This window comes from Syzygium oleosum, unplaced genomic scaffold (assembly GCF_021117445.2).
Source record: "Syzygium oleosum isolate NSW1041296 unplaced genomic scaffold, Sole_v2.1 Sole_v2.19, whole genome shotgun sequence".
NCBI lineage: Eukaryota > Viridiplantae > Streptophyta > Magnoliopsida > Myrtales > Myrtaceae > Syzygium > Syzygium oleosum.
In genome coordinates this window covers 1,563,102-1,577,215 of record NW_026607503.1, presented here as the reverse complement: position 1 = coordinate 1,577,215, position 14,114 = coordinate 1,563,102, and the positions used below count along the sequence as shown (strand labels likewise).

The 14,114-nt window shown below is 40.0% G+C and overlaps 2 protein-coding genes across 3 annotated transcripts; both read right to left on the bottom strand.

Moving 5' to 3' along the window:
• Window positions 1-1,551: 1,551 nt before the first annotated feature.
• Window positions 1,552-2,512, bottom strand: LOC115670516 (protein EARLY FLOWERING 4-like). The gene has a single exon (XM_030591823.2). It carries the CDS (start codon window positions 2,354-2,356, stop codon window positions 1,910-1,912), a length of 447 nt encoding a protein of 148 aa, XP_030447683.1. The 5' UTR covers window positions 2,357-2,512; the 3' UTR covers window positions 1,552-1,909.
• Window positions 2,513-3,532: 1,020 nt separating this feature from the next.
• LOC115670227 (SMR domain-containing protein At5g58720) lies at window positions 3,533-13,274 on the bottom strand. Of its 2 annotated transcripts, XM_030591444.2 has the most exons (11): window positions 12,313-13,274; window positions 11,277-11,302; window positions 10,204-10,326; window positions 9,470-9,555; window positions 8,269-8,450; window positions 7,420-7,496; window positions 7,257-7,313; window positions 5,569-5,636; window positions 5,387-5,481; window positions 5,160-5,230; window positions 3,533-4,055 (listed from the first exon to the last, which is right to left on the bottom strand). In XM_030591444.2, exons 1-11 carry the CDS (start codon window positions 12,935-12,937, stop codon window positions 3,933-3,935), a joined length of 1,533 nt encoding a protein of 510 aa, XP_030447304.1. In that variant the 5' UTR covers window positions 12,938-13,274; the 3' UTR covers window positions 3,533-3,932. The 2 variants fall into 2 exon arrangements, with proteins under 2 accessions (XP_030447304.1, XP_056175872.1); XM_056319897.1 differs by lacking the exon at window positions 10,204-10,326.
• Window positions 13,275-14,114: the final 840 nt, after the last annotated feature.

Below are 14,114 nucleotides of genomic sequence, written 5' to 3'. Positions count from 1 at the left end.
GGATCGAAATGGATCAACAGGCACAATTCATATGCCTGATGCCAGAGCAACTGAAAATGCACAAGGAAAATGAACCGTGATCTCCCTGACGAATTCTGCTTCAAAACCGTTGACAACCTAAGAGCAAGCAGCAAGCAGCAAGCAGCCACTTTTTCAGCCTTAACTGGCATCACCACTGCCGTTGATTAAAACCGAATGATAATTATGAATTCTTCCTACTGCACTCAATGGCTACCCCTACATATACCCTGTCACAAGACTCACAACTGAGGCACCGTCTGGACCTCCCCTACATGGAGTCACTTCTCTATAGTCAGCCTCGACAGATGATAGTGGATGATAGCATTTGATAATCAGAAAGCTGGAGTGAAAACATTAAACCTTGTCGAATATATTATACATCTTACCAGCATCAATCCTTTTTAGAGAACACAATGATGTCACCATCATTCTAACTTCCACAGGATATCAGCAACATTAAGCTCACACAACATATCGACAGAAACATTTAGGGTATGAAGTAAGTTACCGCATTGTAACAATTCACTATTCTGTACAAGAATAATTTCGATGAAAACTTACTTTAGTTGCCAATTCACAGAGAATTTTGTACTCCTGGAACTTCTTCATGGTATGACGAGTGATCAGCAAATGAGCCATTATCTAAACCCACCTCAGTACATCCAACTCGATTTCAAAACCATAAAACTTCAATTATTACCAACCACAGCATCCACAGAGTCATACAAAAGCTCATTGCATGATTACATCTAAAATTAAATCGATCCATCTCTCTAACATATCCTGATGGCAGAAGGGTTTCTAAGCATTTAACATAAAAGGATCCTTCTAGCTGCCACTAACTTCATTCAAGTTCAATAAACATCAATATAATTCGCTATAAATTTAGATTTAAATACGACGCACTTCATCGATGAAAGTATACCAAAAGCAGCAGCCTGATGCACTTTTACCTCTCAAATTGATTGTCGGAGCTTTTGCAGAACTTCCAATCTTGAACCTAGTGGCATCGACAAACCAGAGCGCACCAAAAACAGGACGCTATCGTACTTACTTAGGCTACCACGCAAAAACATTCATTCAGAGGCTTTTCCAAAGCTTCTGCTTTTCAAGTCGTCTAGAGCCATGGAAAAACTGACTCTACGAAGCAAAGATGAATAAGCACAGCAATTTGAACATCTCCCCCTGCTTCTGTTCTTCGGCAAAGCAAATGCAGACTATCACTCAAAAGCTCTTTTTCATGACCCTTGTGACTACAGTTAAGCGAACTTTTACAAACTATCACAGCAAGAAAATAAGGTTGACATAGAGCTGATAGATGCAAAATATAAAAAAATAGTACCTATCCAAACACACCATATGATCGTCTGGCAGCTTCTCGGCCCTGATATTCCTAATAACATTCTAGAACTCAATCTTCTCCAATTACCACGATTTCAAATACAATGTACACCGACTCCTTTTCCCACTCATATGAAGAACTTAATATCTCGGCTTTGAATTAAAAAACACGAAAACAAAAAAGCAGGCGACCCAATAGAACATAAGTACCTTCATATCTCGGCGGTGCGGGGCTAGTAATGAAGAGAAGCAGTCCCGCAGTCAGCGTCCTTACAATACAAAAGAAGCATAACAAACGCAACACATGAGTACCAAGTTCGCGATTGACCACGACAGAGCTGGCTCCAATTGAAAGACAGTACTACTCACCGACACGAACAGCCAAACATCTAAGACTTACTTTCGCAAGACCAGACACAGCTAGAAACGAGCCAAGGTCAACTTTGTTGACCAAGAGAGTATTGAAATTCGATCAAAGCTCAAGAAGCACAAGCTTAAAGTGATTGATATTACTGATAAACCATCATCGCTCAATCGATGGATGCGATCAGGCCCCCGAGCTCTCCAGCTTTCCGCCGTTCCTTCCGCCGGCACCGTTCTGCAAGGCACGGCGTTGATACACGACGCCGGAGAAATTGACCGACAAATCCGAGTATATCGAAAGCACCTTCGAGACGTTCCCATTGATCTCGCGGATCAGCGCGACGTTCTTCGCGAGGTTGTCGGGAACCTTGGACTGGTGATTCTCGTTGACCTGCGAGATGAGCGCCCGGTTCCGGTCGAGCGCGGACTGCACTTGCCTGAAGCTCGCGCTCAGCATCTCCCAGACCTCGACGTCGCATCCCCCGCCCTCCGGGCCGGCGTCCTCCCCGCCGCCGGGCTCCGGCGCCGGGCGATCCGCGGTGGCGACGGTGGTGGTGGTGGTGGTGGTGGTGCTGTCGGTGTTGGCGTTGGTGGTGGTTCTCCGAGGCTTAGCGGCGGCGGATTCCTCCATGGATGACGGCGGCCGGACCGATTTTCACGCGCGCATCGATGCATGCGTGACTGCAAGTGGAATCACGGCAATGCACATCTCTCTCAACTCGCGAAATTTCTAATGACGTAAGAGCGAGCCTTTTGTATCTGGTGCCGAAACGTGCGATCGTCGCCGCCGGTGACTCGTACCGGTGCAACGTTGTAGCCAAACCGACTTGCACTAAAGGTAAACGTGGGTCCATGTGACGTATAGATATTCAATATTAAATATTATTCCTGAAATTGAATCGATAAAAAGATAATATTGAATATTTTCGTTTAGTCTAAAGACTAAATTAAATACAATTAAATATTCAGGGACCATATTGCTCAAATCAAAAATTAAGAAATGATATTGTATAATAAGTCAAAATTCAGGATCATTTGCATAATAATTCCTTAATTCTTCCGGCTCGATAAAAGCTAGCTCTGCAAGTCTCGTGAAGTTGAAGTTGGTCATGCCGTACGTATTTGTGCATATTGTACCACACAGGGTTACATAGGTAAATATATGGTAGGTCGTATCGCATTGTTTAACAATGATCTTCTGGTGGGATCAAATCGGGAAAATATAATATTTCATCCCCTGACTAACATAATGGTCATTGATTAATGATTTAATTGGGTGCTAGGATATTTTCGACGGACCGGAAAATACCAAAATATTCGAAAAGGACAAAATATCTGGAAAGTAACCTCGGACGGAACAAAGTGAACACATTCGTAAACAACCTCGGCCAGAACAAAGTGAACATTAAAATATCTGCATGCGCATGATTTTCCATTTCCATGGACGGATGCGGCTTCCAAAAGCATAAGTTTTTAGCGCGGAAATTTTTGAGACGATAACGAATTGGAAATTGACAGAGCTAGGTAGCATTTTCTCCATTTCGTGTTACATGTAATCAGTGCTTTAATAAAAATCATCTGACTATCGAAACACGCGGAAATTACGGCATAATGTAGCAAAATGGATATAAAAAAAGGTGGATTGCTCTTAAATACCTATTAAGTCACTACAACACTTGGTTACTGTCTCTACTCAATGATCAAACATCAGAGGCATCCAGTGATTTGGCCACCAGTAAACTCACCATTACCATCTCTTGACTGACCTTGCAATCTGAAGAGCAGAACAGATTTTGGCTCACCAATATCCCGAGATAGGCGGACTTGGTCCGATTCCATCGGCAATACCATAACCATATCACAAATCTCAAGTTAAATCTGGTTACATTAGTTATACACAGTGAATATATCAGAAGATGAGTTACAGTCTGCACCTTATTTTGAATAAAGCTGCTATTTTCATCTCTCTACTCTACGCTGCATAGTGATTACAAGAGGATTTCTGCTTCAACAAGAGGACCTGCAACGTGACTTACAAGCTACATCACCACTGACTGACTAATACATCTGACATCAGCCCACGTGAGGACACGGTCAGAAAAGTAATTCTATCGTATTTTATACAGCTGAGTCAGATTCTCCTGGATCAGTTACGAATGCAAAAACCAGCTTTCTGTTCTGCGATCAGTTTTGCCTGCAAATTTTACTTAATCGCTGTCGCTATCAGCATCTACAAAGCTGAAATTTCTGCGTTGATCAAGTTTGATGACCACCATTCCTTGGTTCTCCTCGCTCCATTCAATACCTTCCCTTTCTATGAGTCTAACAACCTACACGTGGCAAATAATATTGTCTTCACACGGATCTAAAATAAGAAAGAGCCCCATCCCAATCAAAATCAGTCTAGACATCAACTAATATTAACTTTACCAACATCAGTAAACTGAATTAAAACAACAGGAAGTTGGGCAGTTTTAAGCTTCTTCTGTGTTTTCCTCCATCCCTTTCCTCGAACCAGTCTTCTGATTGGTGGATTACAAAACGTGAAAATCACCCAAATATCCACCAATCAGAGGCATGGTTAGAGGAAGCTTCCTTCAATCTGGAACGAAAGAAAATACAATCCTTGGTACAGCATTATTTAAGGTGTCAATCCAAATTTCCCGTTTTCCCAATAAGTTCTTAATTTTAGAAGAGGAACAGAGAGATTATATTAGCCTAATTTCGGCTAATCAAGCGAAGCTACTTGACACTCTTCAAAAGCTTATACCAATACATGTCAACAGCACCACCTCAGCCCCACTGACTTATGGTAATTACCTGTACTATCTGCCACCAGAAAATTATTAGAGCTATGCCAGATAGACAAGCACACTTCTAATCAATTCACTTGCTTAAGCTTTCATTAACTTTCCAACAGCATTCTCGAATGGAGTTGTAGAGTCTGATAGAGGAAAGTAATATTAAAGCTGAGAGCTTTTCTTGCTAATGGCATACATGTAATTTTCAAGTTAAAGAAGAGAATAGAGCTTTTTACGGCTGCTATGGCATACATGTAATTTTCATCATCTCTATGGATGCCATAGACTCCTATTATATATTTTGGCAATAACTTTTGTAGTTGTAACCTTGAAACTTGTAACTCTAATACTGATACTGATAGTGAAGAAATCGCCTAGTGCGACACCATGGTTTTTCCCTTTCTAATTTAGAATAGGTTTTCCATTTCTCTATTTTTTCTCTTCAACAGTTCGTGTCCTAACAATTCTTGCATGTGGGTACCCAGGTTTATTACAACCTGTGCAGTCTAATTTGAGAATGAAGAGGCATATCAGGGACGTTTGTAAGTCAATGTTATTGAACAATAAAGATCACCAATTCTAGATCAACGCAGAAAAAGGAACAGTTCATTCAAGTCAGAAGTTAACTCATACCGACTGTTTCAGCTTTGACTTGCCCACACCATGCGACCCACAGCCTGTTATTACCTTGAGTTTCTGTATAGCTAAGAAGAACCAAAAAACGGTACAAGAAATTCTCAGAATTGTTGCAAAAACAAGCCAGGCATACCCAGCCAACTGATCAATAAGCAAAAAGTTTTCACGAGAGATTGAAATTAAGGCAGAGAAATGTCAACATCCAGGAATCAGTAATCTCTTACAGGGCAATAGCAGGTGAAATTTCAAGAGCCTCATTGCTTGTTTGACATGTTGCCCATGCAAATCGATTGTTATCACATTCTCTATGTTCTTGTTTCTGCAGATTATGTGCACCAGTGTCCACACAGAAATTTCAGAAGACAAAATTAAATCTGATACATAAAATCATGCACAATACACTGACCTAGCTCTAAATATCTCCTGGCTTGCCCTCTCTTCTGCCTGTCGACCCATTTTAGAGTACTTCTTCCCCTAAAAGATTCCAATATAAAACTTTGATCATTCATTCAGATTAAAAGAAACGACTGGAAGCAATAGAACAACGTAGAAGCAAATACTTCTGCAAACTATTTCTAAGTTGACACAAAATACATAAAAACTAAGGGAAAGTATCAAAGAGTTCTCTTCAAGATCTTCTGAACACTAGGTTTCGAACTCACAATTAAAGAAAGATGAAAAGTCATATCAAGTACCTGTCCATTCAATTAGCATCAAACTACAACTACCTTCGATTAAGTTACACTGTGCGTATTGGCATCCAATTTTTTTCTACTGCATCTCTCTAACTTAAACTTAGGATTCCATTTTCAATTCTTCTCTTCTTGAGCCTAAGTCCTCATAATGAATGTTACACATGGTGCATTATTTGGCCGTGGGAACTACTTATTCCATTAGGTCACAGTTCTTCCAAAATTTTCAATCAAAATGCTGAAAATTTTTTAAAATCTTTCATTGGATCACTCCATTACCACCAAGACCTTTCTTGCATGACCTGAAACTCTCTTGTCAATTATCCATTATCTTTTCTGACGGATGGATAATGCACTTTATTAATCGAACAAAGAACCAGCAAACAAGCATAACGATTAGGTGAGCACGGTTAGGCGCCATGAATTTTGTGTGCCTTGGGTTCCAAGTTCTGATAGAACATTCACCCCGTTGACCCAAGATCCACATCTGCAAAGGGGGTGGTAAAACCTCCAAGGTTGTTGTACTCCAAGGGTACAGATAGTTAAAAAATCTAAACTAGGATTCAAGTTCCTACCTTCAACTAGAAGTGGCAATATGAATCAGAGACTCATTTTCTAACTCATATACAAAGTAGATATGGGTAAGGCAAAAATTTGTTAAGAATAAAAACACCCATTATATGCAAACTATATGAGTCCCCAGGGCTGGACCCGACTCCCCAATGTTTGCACCCTCCTCGTCCAAATCACCGGCATTAACCAAGTCCTTAACAGCTGGACCCTAAGTCCTTGCTAGCTGGGCCCGGGACCTCAGGGCCTGACTTGGGGCACTGCCAAAGCCGGGCCCAGGAGGGCCTGTTCGGATCTGGGGCTGGACCGCAGGTTGCGCTGGCGAAACCCGGGTCCCAGCACCCATATCCTTGGAAAATAGTTTCTTTAAAGCATAAGAAACCCATACATGTTGGTTATTTGAGTGGGTACGGTTCAGTTATGGTCGGGTTAGGTATGCGTCGCGCAACTTTTATTTGCATGAAAATGGGTAAATATGAGTTAAATGGAATATTTGGGTCTAACCACATAAAACCCATCCCACCCATTTGCCACGCAATACCCTCAACAGACCTATGGGCAGCTCACGAACTTAAATTTTACAACAAATAACATGAGTACGATTAGGTTTTAAACAATTAGCAGTCTAGTATAACATTCCCATCCTCCAAAATGCCTATCACCTCAAACCACAAAAACAAATAACATGCCATTAAAATTCAAGCTAAAAACAGTGGCACTTTCTCAGCATTTCATTTCAATGATTAAATGGCTGAGATCTACAAGTAGAGTTCTGAAATAAAGAAAGTACAGATTCTGTTAGCATAAACAATTCTAAACTAAAGACACACACCTCCTCAGAAAGGACGGCAGCATACCCCTTTGCCCCTTTAGAATAAGCAACTGCAGCCTGCAAATATGTGACCACTCATCAGTCCATTCAGTACGAATCACCCTGTAAATCATGACAGAGTTTCTTATAGCCAGCAAAGATCAAAGTAAAGGTAGCATCTTACCTTTTGATAAGAGGATTTCATCGACTCCCAGTGTTGTTCAGCATCTTTCCTGAGAACAGTGTATTCATCCCCTCTGGCTACAATTCCATAGATATGAAAGTAAATATGGCTTACATACATTTCTCATCTTTAATTTTCCTTGGCTACTTCAACCAAGATGACACAAAAGAGCAATGACTGAAAGAACTACACGACGATTATGAAGATAGGGCCACAATTAAAATGGCTCATCCGATGATTCTTTGAAGTACTTGAGGTTTTCTTTATATCATTTCCTTAAGATCAGATTCTTCATCGACTAGAAGTATATAGTTATGAACTTGAGCAATGGCATTATTTTTGGTTTGGGTCTCACAAGTCATTCTCGGTCAGCTACAAATATACGCAGGCTGTCTATTTTTGGGCTTTTACTTCTTTTTGCTTAATCTAAGTCTTGCGGCCCATGCAACTTTGAAATTTATTTAAATCCAAAACTAACCGAAACTTTCACAACACTCAATTTTAAAATTTGTGGAAAGTAAAAATGTGTTTTTTTGCTTTTGCTCAAGTGTAAACAAACAAGCCCTCACCTTCTTTGGTCTGCATGAGCCATTGAAGAGATTTTAATTCACTCAAATGGTTGAACCAAGAATAATCACATGAAACTGGCCCAAAACCATTTACACTTTTGGACGTGACAACGTATGCAATTGCCAATCAGCCTAATAACTGTTAATATTCTCAGGCAATAGTCATGATATTGGACTAGCCAAAACTCATCCTCAAGTTTTGACAACATTAAGAGATGCCAATTAAGCAAAAAGAAATGGTTTTCTTCCCAAATTAGGCAGATATAAAGTAGAAAAATACCAATAGTTTCCTCATGAGACTCAAGCTCATTTCCAAAAGTGTTCATCTTCTTTGCTACATGCCTCCAGTTCATAGTTCTTGGTTCATGTTGGGGGCTTTTTGATATCTTGTAAAGGCATTCCAACACTTCTTGAGAAACATTAGATTCAATAGATCTACCAGAAGGAACGTCAAAATGATTCCTACAATCATAACAAACACATTTAGGAACATAAATGACCATTTTAAGAAAATTATCCTTGAGGATGCAGATTTCATAAGATTCACATGGAACTAGTAGACCGAAGCATCAATGAAATTTTTCAGTAGCGACATCACATTAGTATGCTCTACGAGAAAACTAAGGAACTAAAGAAAACATATGAACAAATATTTTGAACTATGAATGTCGCTCATGCTTGATGTGGTTTATCAATGTAAGTCGAGAGGAACATAGAATAGTTAAGATAAGTGACATGATGCAACTCGGAGGTCCAAAAAAAGTAAGGAAGAGAGCAATCAATTGGACCAACCCTCCTTAAGTGTTACTATAGGAGTCTCATACCCCCTGGAAAATATCCGCTTTGAGCCATAGCAGATGCCCACAGAGTCTTGACCCTAGAAGGGTCCCCAGAGTTAAGACTTTGAGAATCTGAAGCTGAACTCATCTTTGTAGCCCAACTGGCATCCCATCATGAAGTACTGTTTTGCACGCAGTTGAACTCGTGACAACATGGAAAGACAGTAGCTGCCCTCGCCACTTGGTTACCACGCTCACTTGTGAAATTTACAGCCTTCGAGAGGCATAAGGAGTGAATGTATTCCCCAGTATACTATCTGGAATCCCAAATCACCCATTATAGATCATATTTCTAGATCGACAAGATTTATTTCATCTTGAAGGTTAATCAACATGGAGATTTGTCACCAGAATCTGATTTAATTCGCCTACGAAGTGGTTTATCATTATCACCAATCATTACAAAATTTCTCGAGGAAGTAGCCACATTTATGAGGTAATAAGTTAAGCAAAAAAATCATTTTCCGAATTCCACACTCTTAATACCTTCTGCACAACATACTCACCTCAAGTTCATAATTTATCTAACAACATTCAATCATTAGTCCAGAAGATTGTTGCTGAAATGACAACTTAAATTCTGTGATCTGAAAGTAAAAGAGGAATATGCAAAGTTTGGTATATCCCAAAGATAGGTAATACCTGCACTCACTGCTTATGAACCACGGATTCTCATGAGGTTCACTTTCATATGATTGGGAAGTGCAATCAGATAACCTATCTGCATACTGTAGCGAGATATTAACAGTTACTTTTATACTGTAGATAAGAAAGCAAAAAAAATTGAGAGATTGGACAGATTTGACAAAGTAAGACAACAGAAAAGGCTAAAGAAGATTTACAGCAAAATGTAAACAAAGCATATCAGCAAAAAGCTTGCTTATTCAAAAGCTAATCAGATAATTCTTAGTTTCTCCAGAGCTTAAGATCCTTTGAATCAAAGCACGAACTTATATATGAGCGAGAGGAACTATGCATCCATATGTATACATTGGCCTTTGCCAAAATAAGTCTAGCAAAAGTTGGGCCAAAATATTATAGCATCAAATCTAATGCTTAGAGCTCTATATAGGAAAAGTTACACCCCACTCTGCCTGCATAACTTAAGTTACAGAGAAAAGACAGGATACAACAGCAAAGCAGAATTGCCACACAGTGCATGAGAAGCATTTGTATTCAGTAAATAGAAGTGAGGAGGACAAGCCCCAAGAATAATCCAATTCAAATAAAAGTGATCAGCTGAAAATTTAGAACAAGCTGCATTCACATAGAGCACAAACCAAACATTTCCGTCAAAAAAATATCCGGGGAGAAAAAGAGGAGCAATAAAGATTTCGACCTATAAACGACATAAAAGAAAAAATAACATTGCTCACATTTTCACTGCATTCTAAGGAAGATCTTGTATCTTCTCTACTTTCTACATCAGTAACCAAGTTTATACAGTTCCTTGACTGCTCACATGAGGAAGCAGAGAGATCGAGTAATACATCCAAAGCCTGACAAACACCAACGAGACAAGCAGACATCAGTACCAAATGTTTGAAGATATTAGTTACTTGGTTCCATAAGCGAATGAAGCAACGGGGTATCGAGAACTGTAGAATCTCAGAAAAGGGTCCCACCACCAGACAAAGCTCCCACTACCAGACAGATAAGCACATGGGTGGGTCTAACAAAGATGACATCCAAGTCTGAGAGGATTACCAAATAAAACCAGAATATATTGTTTCATCGAGCATATTTATACATGTTGCAATTTAGATGAAGATCCTTATAAAAAAAAATAAAGGGATAAGTGCACTAAAAGTCTTAAAAATTGTCGCTAAAGTGCGATTAAGTACTATAACTTTCAAAAAGTGCAACCAAATCCTTCCGTTAACACCATCAATTTGGTTAACAGAAAATGCTGACATTTTTTTATTATTTTCTCTCTCCTACGTGGCCTTAAAGTACGGCAAGGCACTTCACCGGCGAGGGCCCTATTGTTCTTTCTTTCTTTTTCAATTTGGGTTTTTTATTTACCCTTTTTATTTTTTTAATCCAACTTAAGTAAGATTTGGAAAAATAATAATAATAAATGCCACATAGGAGAGAGAAAATAATAAACATGCCACGTCAATATTTTCTATTAGCCAAACTGACCGTGTTAACGAAAGGACTTGATTGCACCAATTTAACAAGTTTTAAAATTTGATTGCACTTTTTGAAAGTTTTAGGACTCAATCGCACTTTTTGCGACCAGTTTTAGGACTCAATCGAGCATGTTTATACATGTAGCAGATTAAATGAATATCCTTATAAAAAAAAAATGAAGACCAAGTTCTGCATGAATATCGACATAAATCCGAATGTTGCGGTTGACAGACCAACAAGAAAACAGATATATATAACTAAGAAGCAAGAAAGGACATCATATCTGTTATTTCAGTCAAATTGTTCATAATACCTTCCCAACATTGTATCCACACTGACCTGAAAAGAAAAAAATTTTAAAGTCAAAAGTAGACATACAACAATAATCTTCATGCATATAAAAGGAACGTTAAAATAATCCAAACATATAGTCCCATCTCAATTCACGGAGATCAAAAGCACCCGTTAAGCCCAGAACATTAGAAGGATATCAAAGACAGGGGCACAACAGTTTAATAGAGAAAACAGAGTCAAAATGTCTAAAAGGTGCCATCACCAGCTTGATGTAGACTTGAATTTCACTAAGAAAGATGATATGATTTAAAAACTTTGGAACACAAACAAGTTGCGTTGCAAATGTCAAGGAGGCAGGGGATACTAGCCGTGATGTGGCTACAGCTATAATGGATGTACCTTGTCTGCAACCACTAATTGTGACCTAAAACATGAATGATAAACATGACTTTAACTTCTGGTCCCATGTTCTCATTATAGTATGAATTTGGGTTAGATTAGCTTATTTTTAGTTAAAAAAGGCATGTCTAATCTCTGCACTTGATTTGACCAATAATGTACTTTTAGTGATAGAGATGATGAAGAAACTGAACCAGCTAAATATCATCTAAACGCATCGATATTTAAAGGGCCACATACAACATTACTGATCAGATCTTCTCTTTGCTTATCCATCTCAGCCAAAACTCAGTTATCAAGACCAGAAATAAATTCTCCTCCTTTAAACTCTCCATAAAATTGCAAAAGTAACTGTTTCCCGACTATGCCATACCAATCAGCATCAACATGATCTACAGCCAGTTGTTTCATATCAATTCGTAATCATATAACTCTACTGTTCAATCACCATAAGCTAGGGAAACTGATCACTTCCTAGTTATAATTTCATTTGTACTTCCTAACTCCCTTCCCTAAAAATTCATTTGTTTAGTCTTTAGGGAGCTGACAACCCCATAAGCTAATCAGAAACCACAACTCAATGACAGAAAATGTTATCGGACTTTCACACCTCAGAACACATAAGTAACTGCACAAATGCTCGCAAAGTCGCTTACAGAGCACATCTCTAACAACGGCCAAGCTCAGCTCGCTTTCTTCTCCAAGCATTGCGCAAAGAAATTGCTCCGTCTCCTCCTCTTTACCATAAACAATCCCCCCATTCAAAAATCCATTCAACCGAGCCGAATCTCTCGCTGAACTGACCTTCAGATACTCCTTCCCCAGGACCGTCGACACCGTCCCCGTCGCGGCCACCAGTTTCTTCGCCTTATTACCCCTGACCCGCTTCTCTCTCAGCGCGTCCTGCATAAAATTAGCCTCCACATATCCCTCGCTCGAACCGGAGACGGAGCTCGAAGCAAACCCCGACTCCGAGGCCGATGCCCCGCTCGAATTCGAGCTCGTGGACGGCTCCTCCGCACCGTCCAACAGACCAACCCGCAGAATCTCGACGGCTCGATTAGGGTTGCCATCCGCTTCCCTAAAAGCCGCAGCCGCCTCGTCAACCGAAATCGAACCGAAAGCTTCGACTAAGGCGCTGATGATGATCCGCGTCTGTTCGTCCTCTCCCGCCGGCGCCGGCCGCGCATCGCCGAAAGGGCCGGCGGCGACCAGCCTTTGGGCTTCCGACCCATGATGCCTCTGCTTCCTCTTCTTCCTCTTCTTGGTCTTCTGATTCATTGTCTAAAAGAACACGCGAAAAAGGGAAGATCTTTCCGATGTGGGTGTGCAGCAATTCCGATCCAGAAGGCGACAATCCAAGGGACGCGGATTTGAGCGGCGGGATTTCGATTTGTGGGGGGGGGGGGGGGGGAAGAGGCTCGAACGACGACAGGGTTAAGTCACATTCTTTTCGGACAGGAGGAAGAAACCAAGAAACCTGTGAATTCCTCAATGTTCGGTTGGCCCCGGAAGGAAAGAGACAACGGAAAAGGGGCAAAAAAAAAGGTGGGAAAGATTCGATTTTTCTCAAGTGGGCAGATGAATGAATGGGTGGTAAAGGAAGAGGAAAGGAAAGGAGAGGAGGAGGAAGGAAAGGCCTTTTCTTTCTTGTCCTTTTTCTTCTGCGGAGAGTGTCAAATCATATCTTAGGTTTGTGCACCGTGGATGCTGCCCCAGTCGTCCGTGGAAGAATCTCAATCCTCCGAATTGGCTGGAGTTTCTCTTGTTTGTTTAGGAGTTAAGAAAGAGGAGATGGAGGTCGCAAAATCGGTCCAAAAGCCCGTTTTTAAATCTATAATTGATGGGTTGACATTTCAGGGGGAGGTTATAAATGGACTGTCTTGAAAGTTAAAAACAGAATCAAATTGTCTCGATAAATAAATGTCTAATTACATAAGGGTCTTCATGAATTAAGCATGTACCTATTTTGGAACCCGTTTGTATTGCAGCCCCACTTCGTGACTTGGCTTTCCACGTCCTCTTCCTCAGTCATATTTGTACGCCCTGTGGTATCAAAAAGTAAGGATAAAGACGACACAAGTCCCGGGAGTTCATTTTAATGTCATGACTTTTTTTTCGATTATATTTGTGTCATAACTTATGAACAACGTTCATTTGAGTGGCATAAATTTTGTTTTGATCACTTGAATGTTGTAATTTCTTTAAAAACGTTCACCACCAGTATTATGTCGCGTCGAATTTTTAGTACTTGGTTTACATTTTTAATAAATTATGGCATCGCAGTGATCGATTGAAAGTTATGGTGTTTAAGTAAATGTTTATTTAAAAGTCACGACATTAAAGTAGCAAAAGAAAAATTATAACACTCAAGAAAACGCTGTACGAAAGTTATAACACTTGTAAGGTTAGGGATATAGAAAATATGAGTTCTTTGTGGTTTATTCTAGAACATTAG